Source organism: Melanerpes formicivorus, unplaced genomic scaffold, assembly GCF_026170545.1.
Source record: "Melanerpes formicivorus ecotype bairdi unplaced genomic scaffold, bMelFor1.0.p_v2 SCAF_51, whole genome shotgun sequence".
NCBI lineage: Eukaryota > Metazoa > Chordata > Aves > Piciformes > Picidae > Melanerpes > Melanerpes formicivorus.
The window spans coordinates 3,458,446-3,471,230 of record NW_027142403.1 but is presented as its reverse complement, the minus strand read 5'-3'; the positions used below and the strand labels follow the sequence as shown (position 1 = coordinate 3,471,230).

At 43.7% G+C, this 12,785-nt stretch overlaps 1 protein-coding gene across 5 annotated transcripts in view; it reads right to left on the bottom strand.

The window, feature by feature from the left end:
* ST3GAL6 (ST3 beta-galactoside alpha-2,3-sialyltransferase 6) overlaps positions 1 to 12,785 on the bottom strand; it is a 59,944-nt gene that overhangs the window by 20,874 nt on the left and 26,285 nt on the right. For 4 of the 5 annotated variants that reach the window (XM_068160659.1, XM_068160662.1, XM_068160661.1 and 1 more), the window contains 5 exons: positions 9,568 to 9,667; positions 8,323 to 8,391; positions 7,026 to 7,103; positions 4,267 to 4,370; positions 2,443 to 2,506 (listed from right to left, as the gene is read on the bottom strand). In XM_068160659.1, coding sequence (XP_068016760.1) covers positions 2,443 to 2,506; positions 4,267 to 4,370; positions 7,026 to 7,103; positions 8,323 to 8,391; positions 9,568 to 9,667 — 415 coding nt within the window. The remainder of the gene's footprint in view (positions 1 to 2,442; positions 2,507 to 4,266; positions 4,371 to 7,025; positions 7,104 to 8,322; positions 8,392 to 9,567; positions 9,668 to 12,785) is intronic. The other variant, XM_068160660.1, reaches the window with a different exon arrangement.

Here is a 12,785-nt window from a genome sequence, read left to right as displayed (position 1 = left end):
AATGATGAGGAAACGGAGAACAGGTATTCAGAGGTTACTCAGTAGAGTAACCCCTTCTCCTACAGCCCATTGCACAGTGACACTGCTGACTTCCAGGTTTGACCTTTAGACAGTGAGAATGCCGTTGAAGTATGGAAAATGGCATTGCTCAGGAAACCTCAGCTACACAAAATACATCTATATGAAGACTGCAGATTTGCTGCTCATGCAGCCAACTACTTGTTAAAATTCTTCACAGCAGCTTCCCTCACCCTGCCCCATGAAGAGTTTACAGGGACATTTGGTCTGCATTCTGTCAAGGAGGCTGAATTAGGCAGCAGCATTATGGAGCTGCTGAGGGGAGAGCTCACTGCTCTCTACAACTACCTGAAGGGAGGCTGGAGTGAGGTGTGGGTCAGTCTCTTCTCCCTAGTGATAGAAGAGGAGGAAATGGCCTGAAACTGTGCCAGGGGAGGTTTAGATTGCATATATCAGAGAACCTACATTCAAAGGTTAAAAACCAATTACTTTTTAATCTATAGGACAATCATATCCATTTAAAACATACTAGGCTGCACTGCAAGCACCTCTGCAGGCCAAAAGCTGTGATTTGATGAAGTGTCTAGTGCAACATTGGTGTTCTAATTCAAACTCCAGACAACAGACTAGATTTCTCTGCCAGTTATGTGTAACTTTGCCCAATTATCATACTTCTGATATAAAATAAGAGGGTTTTTTTCCTTTCTTTTCATCCCCTTCAGACTAAATCTGAGCATTCTAGAAATACATACAAAACACAGGGAAAGGAAGGAGTACAATCAGTAATGTAAAGGAAAAGTGGGTATTCAAAATCAAGATAATTCTTAGGCTTGAACCCCAATTATTTTGTTCTTATTCCAACCAGGAATCTGATCCTGGTATTTGGCTTGAAGCAATGATCTTCTGTTTGATCTCCTTGACTAAAAAAAACAAACCCAAGTGCAGCTAACCTCAGCGTCGTTTGCATTCAGAAGTTTCACATTAGCATGGCATGTGGCAGGTTGTCAGCCCCTTTTTGCTAGACTGCAAGTCTAAGAAGTCATTTGCATCACTTGGTAAACACAGGATTTGAGTATACATGCCAACCCTACTATACTGCCTCAAAACAAACAAACAAAAAACCCCACACCACCTCAAAAAAAAGGCAAGCAAAAACCCCCAAACAAATGCACTAAAAAACCCCCACCCCAAAACCAGATCAACCAACACACCCTCAACACAACAAAACCCAAAGAAAACCCCAACACCAAGAAAACAACATAAAACCAACCCAACAGCAAGACACACACATGGAAAGACCCTCCAAAACCAAAGTGAAAAAATCCCAGCAGAAGCAGTTTCTAACAAAGAGATTTAAACAGGGCAATCCAATGTATGCCAAGCAAATCACCCAAGGCATGCTCCACTCCAGGCCACACCTTTGTTACTCCCAAAATGCTGGGAACAGCCTTTCCTGGCTGCCTGTGTCTCACTCATCTCACAGAAGAAGGGAAACTGAACATATAAACAAAGGTGTGCAGCAGGCCAGCAGATGCAAAGTCACGGGGATGTGTTTAACATCTCTTTTGTGTAGAAAGTCATTGTTTTGCATCTGCTTATCACAAACATCCTCTAGCTTACACTAACAATGACTTTGAAACAGGAGACTACAATCTGGTTTTAAGGGCTAGTTTCACTTTCTTCAAGTGAGAAAAAAGGGATACTACAGGACTGCATTCAGCTAGCAAATCCCTGAAAAGAAATCTCCAAGTTTAAGCTCCCTCACAGGAAAATTAATTACAGCATACTGGTCCTATGTATATTTAAAACCAAACTCACATAAATCTTGGAACCAGTTACATATTGCTTGGACACTGTTGGTCAGATCTGCAACTTGGATTGCTTGACCAATGTCAGGGTAACACCACTGACATTGCAGATAAATGCAATGAACAGAAAAGGGATCACAGGATGTCAGGGATTGGAAAGGACCTCTGGAGATCCCCACTGCCAGAGCAGGACCATATAACCATATAACCCAGTGCAGGTCACACAGGAATGCATCCAGATGGGTCTTGAAAGTCTCCAGAGAAGGAACTCCACAACCTTTCTGGGGAGCCTGTTCCAGCGCTCCATGACCTTTACAGTGAATAAGTTGCTCCTCATGTTGAAGTTGAACTTCCTGTGCTGTAGTTTATATCCATTGCCCCTTGTCCTACCACAGGGTGCAACTGAGCAGAGCCTGTGCCCTCCCTCTTGACCCCTAGGCCTCAGATATTTGTAAACATTTATTAAATCCCCTCTCAGTCTTCTCTTCTCCAGACTAAAAAGCCCCAGGTCTCTCAGCCTTTCCTCATTGGGCACATGCTCCAGCCCCTTAATCATCCTCAGAGCCCTCCATTGGGCTCTCTTGAGTAGATCCCAGTAGTAAACAAACCATCTCACCTATCATCTTGATTGGAGAGTCCACAGTTCTGCAGCCTTGAAAGGGCTAAACGAAAAAATTGCTCTAGAAAGTAAGTATAAAGAGGATTAATGCAAATGTTCAGTGCTTTCCAACATCAAAGTAAGCATGCCACCCTGACTACAGCATTTCCAGACAGTAGTTTAAGCACTGTGCATTAAAAACAAACAAACCAACCAACCAACACACCACCTTGTAACTGACCTATGGCCCTAAAACAATGATGCCAAAGAAATTCATGTTTATTAGAGCTCTTCTCTGGGAAGCTTTTCCTGCCCCAATACTTTGCTGTCAGAACACAGCATAGCACTTATATTAAAAAAACAACCAACCAACAACCAAAAAAGCCCCACCAAAAATAATTTAAAACCTTAGTTACAGTTAAAAAGCACCAGAAGAGCTCCCAAGACCTGCATCCTAACTGACTTAGATTTTTCCTTCTACCCACCTTCGGCTGGAACAGAAGCAGCCTTGACCCGAGAGGAGGGGGACACACATATCTTGAAAGAAGATACCAAACCAGACTATGCCCATTGGCAAAAGCTGGACAGAGGCACCTTCCCAGCCCACCCTTGGTGGGCAAGTACCTGCTGGACAGTCAGTGTGCCTCTGAAAAGAGGCCACAACCTATTCCCAAAGTGCTTTTCCTCACCACACTCCTGGAAGTGTGAGAAATGCACCATCCTTGTTATGCTCATGTAGAGCTAATCAAGCCTAGGAAGCCCAGATCCACAGGGTCCTAAGAAGGTGCATTGTTCAGTGTTAAAAAAAAAAACCCTGAGTCTTTACAGCCCTTCCCAAAAGGGCAACTATGACCATTAGGGTCTCTGGCCCTGTTCCTTGTGCCCTGACCAACAAAGGCAGCAGGCATGAGCAAGCAAACACCTGTACAGCAGCTGTGCAGCTGCAGGAATATCCCACTGCAGCCCCAGTGACACAACTTTCCTTTTACTGGACTAGCTTCTTGCACCAGGGAAAGTTTTGATGATGTAACTGCCCCAACCTGGGGATTTCTGCTTCAGCAGGACTCTTACATGTGTTGATTGAACCTCACCACACTGACCCAGATAATATTTCACCTAGCAAAGCACTAGTTAAATATCTTTAGCACTGCGGCCCACAGACAAATGAACAGCAGCTGAATAAGCTCCACTGTTCCTCACTCCCACCTTTTTGAAGCTCTTCTACTAAGAGAGGCAACCCCCCAAGACAAAAGGACTAAATTCATGGAATGGTTTGGGTTGGAATGGACCTTAAAGATCATCTAGTTACAAGCCCCCTGCCAGAGGAAGGGGCATCCTCCACTAGACCAGACTGCTCATCCAGCCTGGCCTTGAACATTTCCAGAGAGGGGGAATCCATAATCCCCTTGGGCAACCTGTGCCAGTGTTTCACCACCCTCACTGTAAAGAATTTCTCTCTCATTTGCAGTCTAAATCTACCCTCCTCAAGCTTCAATCCATTCCCTCTCACTACAAGCCCCTGTAAAAAGTCTCTCCCCAGTTTTCATGTAGGCCCCTTTCAGGTACTGGAAGGCTGCTATAAGGTCTCCCTGGAGCTTTGTCTTCTCTGGACTGAACAGACCAAACTTCCTCAGCCTGTCCCCCCAGAGGAGGTGCTCCAGCCCACTGATCATCTGCATGGGCCTCCTTTGGACCCACTCCATTAAGTTATTTGCAAGATGCCCTTAGAAGGATTGACATCAGTGAATGGGAAAGACCAGGGCCAGAGAATCAGGTGGCTTTACACGTCATTTAGGTATTTATTTGGGGGGTGGGGGGAGAACAAACATGGGGAACACAAACCTGCTCTCTTTATTCCATAAGGTAGTTCAAACTTGTCACTCCCATGGAACTCTGCCACTCTGAGGAAATCATTAGCACACAGGAATGGGTATATTTTGTCAGCACTAATAAAAGAAAAATAAGACATTTCCAGAAAATCCACATGATGCATTTGAGTAAGCCAACAACTCATGCAAGTGCTTCTACAAAAGCCTCCTTCATTTTACTTCCAAGTATTATCCCTTTTTAAGAGAAGAAAATTCATGAAGGCAGGGAAAGACAGCAGCTGTCAAAAAGGGAAGATCTCAAAATGGCAAAGTCATGCAGAGAGAGATTAAATGATTTCTCTGCAAGTATAACACTTATATAACCATTAAACTCCCGTGGCTCAAAGCTTGTACTACAAAACAGCACATTTAAAGAGAATAGGTAACCCAGGAAGAGAATGAGTAATTTCAGGTTTGAAAAGTAGGTAAGAAGCAGCAAGCAAAATTAAGAGGTGTCACTATTTACAGCAATTTAATAAATAAGGGGTCTGAAACAAGGCATTTTAACTTGAAAATGCCATGTCCTGAAGCCATCAGCTTATTTGAGCTGTCCTCCTATTCCAAACAGCATTTTGTGGCTGTGTTGCCATTATTAAGCAGTTTGGAGCAACAGGGATATAGTCATACAGCAAAAAAGCAAGGAGTTCTCCCACCGACATTATACACATCTTGGGGGTTTGTTTTACTCTGAACTAGTTTTAGTAGGGTTCTACAGATTCAAGGCCCCTTAATGCCACAGCACATTGGGTGTGCTCCTGCAGTGCATCTTCTGGGTTAGCCAGAAGTCAGATGCCTGAAAGGAGCCCAGGGCCACCCTGAGATAAGCAGCATGGCACATGGGAATCACAAGGAGGCTTTCCTCAAAAGCACATTCTTCCTGCAAACTAGAACATGACAACACTGCACATTGTGTCAAGACAGAGAGCACAGGTCACTTTTTTCTTCCAAAGAGCAAAACAGCAGACAAAGTTGATCTCACAGGGTAGTATGAGTCCCTTCTCTGCTGTATGCCAAATCAAACCAAATAAACGAACAGGAAACCAAATCCTGTCACATGCTACCATGCCCTTGGCTTCATCTTGGAGTGAAGTGAGCCTCCACTCACTGAAGTGGTTGATTTTTGTAGCAATCCTGCATTCCAGCTCTTAAAGTGTTAACCCAGAAGTATACAATCACAGTGAAAATAAAATCTAGTCCTGACCCTAAATGCCCACAACCAGCAAATGAACTGTTTCTCCATTATGAATATTAATAACTGTTTTATAAAATCCTCCCCCTCAGTTTCACAAGTCAAGTGCCTCACTCTTTAGCTCTGCATAGTCAGATGATTCTAACAGGAGGTGGGGGGGAAGGAAAAAAGAGCCACACGAATAATGAAACACCGCAGCCTAGCCCACACACCAAGAACTGGGCCATAGGTTAACTAAGCAAAATCAGCTAACTTTGAGACATCGTGCCAACCACCCATATTAAACTTAATAACTTGCCTTGCTGCTCAGAGGCAGCTGGTAAGCTTAGACATCATAAATAATTTACTTGCTGCATAGAGATTCTTAATTCTAGCTCTGGTTCCTTTCCAATAAACGATTCTGCCAGGTTAGAAATCCTTTCAACCTCCCCAGGCTATTACCAAAGTGCACAGACCAGATCTGCAGCTCAGAGGCTATGGGACTGCTTTGGGGAGGACAAACTTGAGATACTTCCACGTTCTTTAAAACAGCAATAGCACTGAATTACAGCCATAACCTCTTGTACACTAAAAGGAAAGGGGGGAAAGGAAAAAAAAAAAAAAAAGACATAAAAAGCTCCACCACTAAGCAAACAAACAGCAATGGTGTTTTTGCTCTGAGCTTTGAGATTACTTCAGCCAGAACTTGGTCTAAACATCTTGTTGGGTTTTCTCAGGGCCATACTCAGCTCAGGTAAACCAAAGCCAGTGATATAGCCTATCTGCTTCTGGTCCTGTAGCACTTCCTTGATCTTTCATTTCAGACTTGTGCTTCTAAGAACAAAAATTCCCAGTCTTTCCTCACAAAATCTCTAGGATGCACTTTTGTGACCAGACACCTCCTTTGTTTTGGGCTGAAGCTCTATTTTCATCTGACTGCTTCCTATGAGTACCTTAAAGCGGAAGACACCTACATGCAATTCAACAAGGCTATCAACGAAACAAAACCATGAATCATCTCCAATTTCATTGAACTCCATTAAAATGCCATCATATCACTAAAGATTTTTGCACATTTCATACTCCTCTTTCCAAATAAATTGAAGAGATTTTCAAAAGTTCTCTGATCCCTGCTTACTACAGAAATACTTCACCTTTTATGCTCAGGTTCTTACTAGCAGAGGGACTGAACTTCAGTCTTGGATATGAAGGCTTCTTTTACAGGAAAAGTGTGAGGAAAAAAAATGTAAAAGGTAAGGCTTTTTTTCAATCAACAAAATGGTTACACTGTTACTAGAATATCTGCACAGGAAATATTTATTTGGTACATACACCAGGATGTCGAGCTAGATGTCTGGTACTGGGCAGATGCTAATCAGTGGCAAGCTAAACAGTTTGTGTTGCCACAACCACAAAAAGCAGCAGTGAACCCAAGGCCAAGCTCTGTACTTCCAGAGCTGAATCAAAATGTGAAAATAGTCCAACATACATAAATAGCCTATTTCTACCAGCACAGCCTTTCCTTCCCCTTTCCCCTCCCCAACAGCTCCCCACAGAAGGCTCACCCTAGTAAAGATTCAAATGCTGGCTTCAGAAGACAAGTATCCAGCGCATTCCTTCTCTCCACTGCTGTAGGTGGCAACCTGCAAAAGAAGAATTTCAAAGAAATAACAAGAGAGGAATGCATAGCAGCACCAAGGCAGTAAAACTTGAATAAGTCAAGTTAGTAAAAGCTGATTACTGAGTTAGCACCACACCAGATTTTCACGATTGCCTCTCTCTGTATCATAAAGACGTGTCTCACTGTGGTACAATTCATTTTACTTGTAAAGGCTTTTATCTCATGGTACTGCTCCAAGGTGTCTGTAACCTCATCTTGCTCAGCAGATATCAAAGCAGTCATACCCAGAGATGAAATTTCAGGCCCAGCTGCAGAGAAGCAGGACACCAGGGCTGAATCAGCCCTGCAGCCCTACTAAATAGCATCACCTGCCCTCCTCAGAACAGAGAGGGGAGTCTTGTTTGGAGAGGGTAGTTCAAGGAAAATGAGATTCTTTTGGGATAAGTCACTCCTTTCTAATAAAGCTACAACTTACACTTTTCAGCACATTCCCACATTGGTGATTTAGCCCAGTGAATAACAGCTACAAGGCTCAGAAAGGAGGGTAAAGTTCATTGTGAGCAATGCATGTGTCTGGGCTGCACTAACAACAGAAGGATGAAACCCCCGCATTAGAACTACAAACCAAACAGACCACTAAGGTTAATTGCTTTTGGTAACCTCAAGTTGTCAGATGAGTGCTGACACTGAGAAAGCATCCTGTGAAATGGATCAGCTGTCCAGCTGCCTGTTTTCAGCATCAGCCTCAGAGATGGCATTTTGCAGAGAGCTTCAGAGAGCACAGAAACTTGCTTTTAGGTTTTAGCATAGGCATTTACTAGCACAAGATCTGCTTATATAAACATGTGCCTATCACAAGTGAACCACACCTCCGACTTATTAAGCACAAAATTTGCTCTCATATGACTCTCTGCTAATTTTATTCAATAGCAACTCAACATTGCAGAAGCTTGGAAGTCATAAAGAAACATCCTTCCAACAATTCACTGCTTCCTACAAACAGACACTCTAAGTGGCCACAAATATTCACCAAACACTGGAAACATGACATGGACAAAATCCTTTCTGCCAGACATGTTACAGTTGTGTTCATAACAGAAACAGACAATAGACACAGCTGTACAATAACCAAATGAACAGGGAGCCTGCAGACAAAGGCTACAGGTTTTAGTCTCAGTCCCTCCCACCTGCCCAAAAACCAACCAACCTCCCCCCATCAAAAACTCCATTGCTGAACTTACTGGGTAACTCCACTAGTCTCATAGGAAGGAGAAGCCCTCACAGAGGAAGTCTGTCCATAAAAGCTAATCCTGTAAAAAGGGAAATGTCACAACAGGGTGGTTTGCTATAAATAGAAACCACAACAGAAAGCAATTTGTATCAGTTGTATGCTATAAACAAGACCAATCGAGGCACATCAATCACTGCTTCTAAAAGCTATCGCTATCATCTTCCTAACACAAACACACTCATCGGTCCTGGTGACAGCTGTGCAAAAGCCAATGGAAATTCAGCTCTTACAATAAACACCCTGAATTTTGGGTCCCTAAGCCACCTGTCCCATGCAGCCTGGGTAGAGTGAAGGCTCACTTCCCACAAGATTGCCACTGGGACTCAACAAATCTCAGCTTTTCAGAAGCTGCCCACCACACCTGCAATTACTCCAATCTGTGGAGGAGATCTCTCCCATGCCATTTATCAGGCATCTCAAGAAACAAGCTACACTAAGCACACATAGGGTGGAAGGAGATATGGACACACAACACACAAATAAGGGGTTTGAAGGAACCTGTCAAGATCATCTAGTCTAACTCCCCTGCTAGAGCAGGATCACTCAGAATAAATCAAACAGGAAAACATTCAGGTGGGTTTGGAATACCTCCAGAGGCAGACTTCACAACCTCTCTGGGCAGCCTGTTCCAGCGCTCTGCTACCCTCAAAATGAAGGATTTTTTCCGTATGTTTATATGGAATCTCCTGTATTCCAGCTTGTGTCTGTTGCTTTCTTTTGTCACTGGACATCACTGAGAAGAGTCTGGCTCCATCCTCCTGACACTTGCCCTTTAGATATTTACAATGAAATCTCCTCTCAGACTTCTCCAGACCAAACAGCCCCAGCTCTCAGCCTTTCCTTGTAAGGTACACATTCTGATCCCCTCATCCTCTTAGTGGCTTTCTCCTGGACTCTCTTCAGTAGTTCCTTGTCCTTCTTGGACTGCACATGAAACTCAAGAGGGGCTCCCTATCTCTGAGGCCCTGACCTCTCCATACAATCAGGCTCAAACTGACTTCCAGGTTTAAAAGTGACACAAGGGAAGGGGTGACAGAACAATCCCATTCATTCCCTCACACTACAACAAAACCCAACAACTCAAATACAAAGCAAACACAGAGCAGTAATCACTTCTGTCGATTACTGTGAAACAGCTGTTCAGCAACACAGCAACAAGGGTGTTTGGTTATATGCAAGCAAAGCTTCACCATACCAGTAGAGGTTGTTTCTCCACAGATTTCCATGCAGTATACCATACATAACAGCAGCAGCCAGGATAAAACACAGAAGAATTCGTTTCATGACTGGTAGACCTGAAATGCAAGAAAAACAAACCAAGAAATGTAAATCCAAGTTATGCTACTAACGTGAACTTTCTGAAAGCAAATTGAAACCTCTGAAAGGAAATCTTCATTACTACTGCTGCTCTCCACTACCACAAGTTTGACAGGGAGGTTACTCTTGTTTGATGTCTCTAAGTCCCCACTGACAGGAGCTTAATGCTGCTTTGCACCTACCACATATGCATACTCTGCACAGAAGCATTGAGAAAGCCTCACTCTAGGTTCTCTCTGGAGATACAGGAAGAAGTTGGGCTCTTACAGAAGCATCCTGTCCCCAAAGAAACCAGCTTCTTGTGTCAGAAGTTGGCACTTCTCTTTCTTGTACTACCAGCAGTTTCCATAACTACACCATTAGACAAACAGCATCACTTTGCAGGAGACAGATGTATGATGACGCAGAAGAGGGTACCAGCTGCTCAAATTGCTATTGGCTTTTTTGAGACCACTGAACATTCTTCACATCTGGTTTTGGACATCTAAAGCTGCACTGAAGCTGTCTGCTTATGTTCTCATATCCTACAGCCTCCAGCTCCTGACACAGCCCAGATTTTGTGGCTCAAAAGACAGAACAATTCTATTTTTCCTATATCACAAAGTGAAGAAGAGAAGTTAGCACTCAGTCTGTGGAACTTACTAAATTCTGGAGACACAGCTAAGGAAGTGTTAGCTTCCTAAATAGATTTCTCATCTCATGGGTCTAATAAAAGCAAACCAGCTAAATACCAGAAGTTCGTGTATCTGGCAAGACACTCTGGGGGAAAAGCAGGCTCTGCAGTGCCCACGTCTAACACACTGAGCTGCCCTTTCAGTAGCTATGAATGAACTCTTGTTGCTTCATTTTCTGAAAGTCCAGAATAGCCACTCTGGCCACAGGTTACTGTAGAAATGGACTCAAAAGCTGTATCACTCCATTCTTCTCTCCCCTCATTACAGTAAGTAGGTTCAATGCACAAACATCTACTTGCATATCTGTATTTCAGACTGAAAGTAACAAACAGCTGGCCAGCAAAACAAGTTATCTCCAACAACACTGATGCATTTTCCAAGAGCAGAACCTTTGGCTTTATAAGGTTTTGGTTTGGGCTTTTTTTCCCCCACCCTCCCTCATTTCTTCGGTTTTTGTTGCTCCTTTTTGTTTGGATCTTGGGGGGTGGGGGGGGTTCTTAGAGGCTTTTTTTTTAATTCCATGTTGCTTAGAACATTTAAGAGTTGCTGTGAATTTAAGCCTGTCTCAAACAGCTGTAAAGCAATAAAAACTCCAGGCAGATACAGTCCCAAGTGATTTACAGCAGTATTCTTTATGCCAGTACATCTGAACAGCATGCCACGAAACTACTAGAGACATCTGCATTTGGTTATTAGAAATGGAGAAACAAAACTACTGTGCCTCACAAATCTGCACCCTGAAGAAATACCTAACAGTGAACTGTTACAAGGACTTGAGTACAACAAGCTACTACTTCCTTATTTCTTCCCCCCCCAATATCCTTCACAGGAATTTAATTGTAGGGTAAAGGTGGGGTTTCACAACAGCACCTACTAGTAACAGAGCCATGCGACCATCAAGCTATATTCTATCAACCTTAAGCATATCCAGGCTGTCCTGCTGTGACCTGGATGAAACAGACCTAGGCTGCAGCTGTTTCAATGCCAACCTTTCATCCCTCTGCCTTCCTTACAGTTCTAACTGTCCTTGAAGGGTCACTGCACATTTTTGACAGACAACTCCATTTTTTTTGCCATGATTTGTTAAAGAAGTCTTTTCCTAAAGCTGAAAGAACAAGAAAATTCATCTACTGGGTTTAGACAAGTGTCATCAACAGCACCTGGCTCATCACCTAGAGTGCCATCACATGGCTCAGTCAGCATGGGTTTACAAAAAGCAGGTCCTGCTTGACTAACCTGATCTTTCTCTATGACAAAGAGACTTCACTTAGTGGATGAGGGAAAGACTGTGAGTGTTGTCTGCCTAAGCTTTAGTAAAGTCCTTGACACTGTGTCCCACAGCATTCTCCTGGAGAAACTAACTGCTCATGGCTTGGATAGGTGGACAGTGCTGAGTTAAAAACTGGCTGGATGGCCAGGCCCAAAGGTTGTGGCTGAATGGAGGTAAATCCAGTTGTCAGACACTCACAAGTGGTGTTCCCCAAGGCACAGCAGTGGGGCCAGTTCTCATTAATATCTTCACCAGTGATCTTGACAAGGGGATTGAGTGCACCCTCAGTATATTTGTAGATGACACCAAGCTGGAGGGGAATGTTGATCTGCTTGAGGGTAGGTAGGCTCTATAGAGGAATCTGGACAGACTGGATTGATGGGCTGTAGTCAGTTTTACAAGTTCAACAAGATCAAGTGCCAGGTCCTGCACTTCGGTCACTACAACCTCACGCAATGCTCCAGGCTTGGGGCAGAGTGACTGGAAAGCTGCCCAGCAGAGAAAGATCTGGAGCTGCTGGTCAACAACCATGTAAAGGTGAGCCAGCACCATGCTCAGGTGGCCAAGAAGGCAAACAGCATCCTGGCCTGGATCAGGAACAGGCACATTATTATGCCCCTGTACTCAGCACTGGTGAGGCCACACCTTCAATACTGTGCTCTGTTTTAGGCCCCTCACAACAAGAAGGCCACTGAGGTGCTAGAGCATGTCCAGAGATGGGCAACAAAGCTGATGAAGAGCCTGGAGCACATGCCTTATGAAGAATGGCTGAGGGAACTGGGGATATTGAGCCTGGTGAAGAAGAGGCTCAGGGGAGACCTTATTGCTCTCTACAACTACCTGGAAGAGGTTGTAGCGAGGTGTGGGTTGGTCTTTTCTCCCAAGCAACAAGAGGTAGAACAAGAGGAAACAGCCTCAAGTTCCACAAGGAGAGGTTTAGATTACATATTAGGAAAAATTTCTTCATCAAAAGGGTTATCAAGTATTTGAATAGGCTGCCCAGGGAAGTGGTTGAGTCACCACCCCTGGAGGTATTTAACAGATATGCAGAAGCAAGTGCCGAGAGATACAGTTTAGTGGTGGACTTGGCAGTGCTGGGTTAATGATCTTAAAACTCTTTTCCAACCCAAATGATTCTATGATTTACTTCAA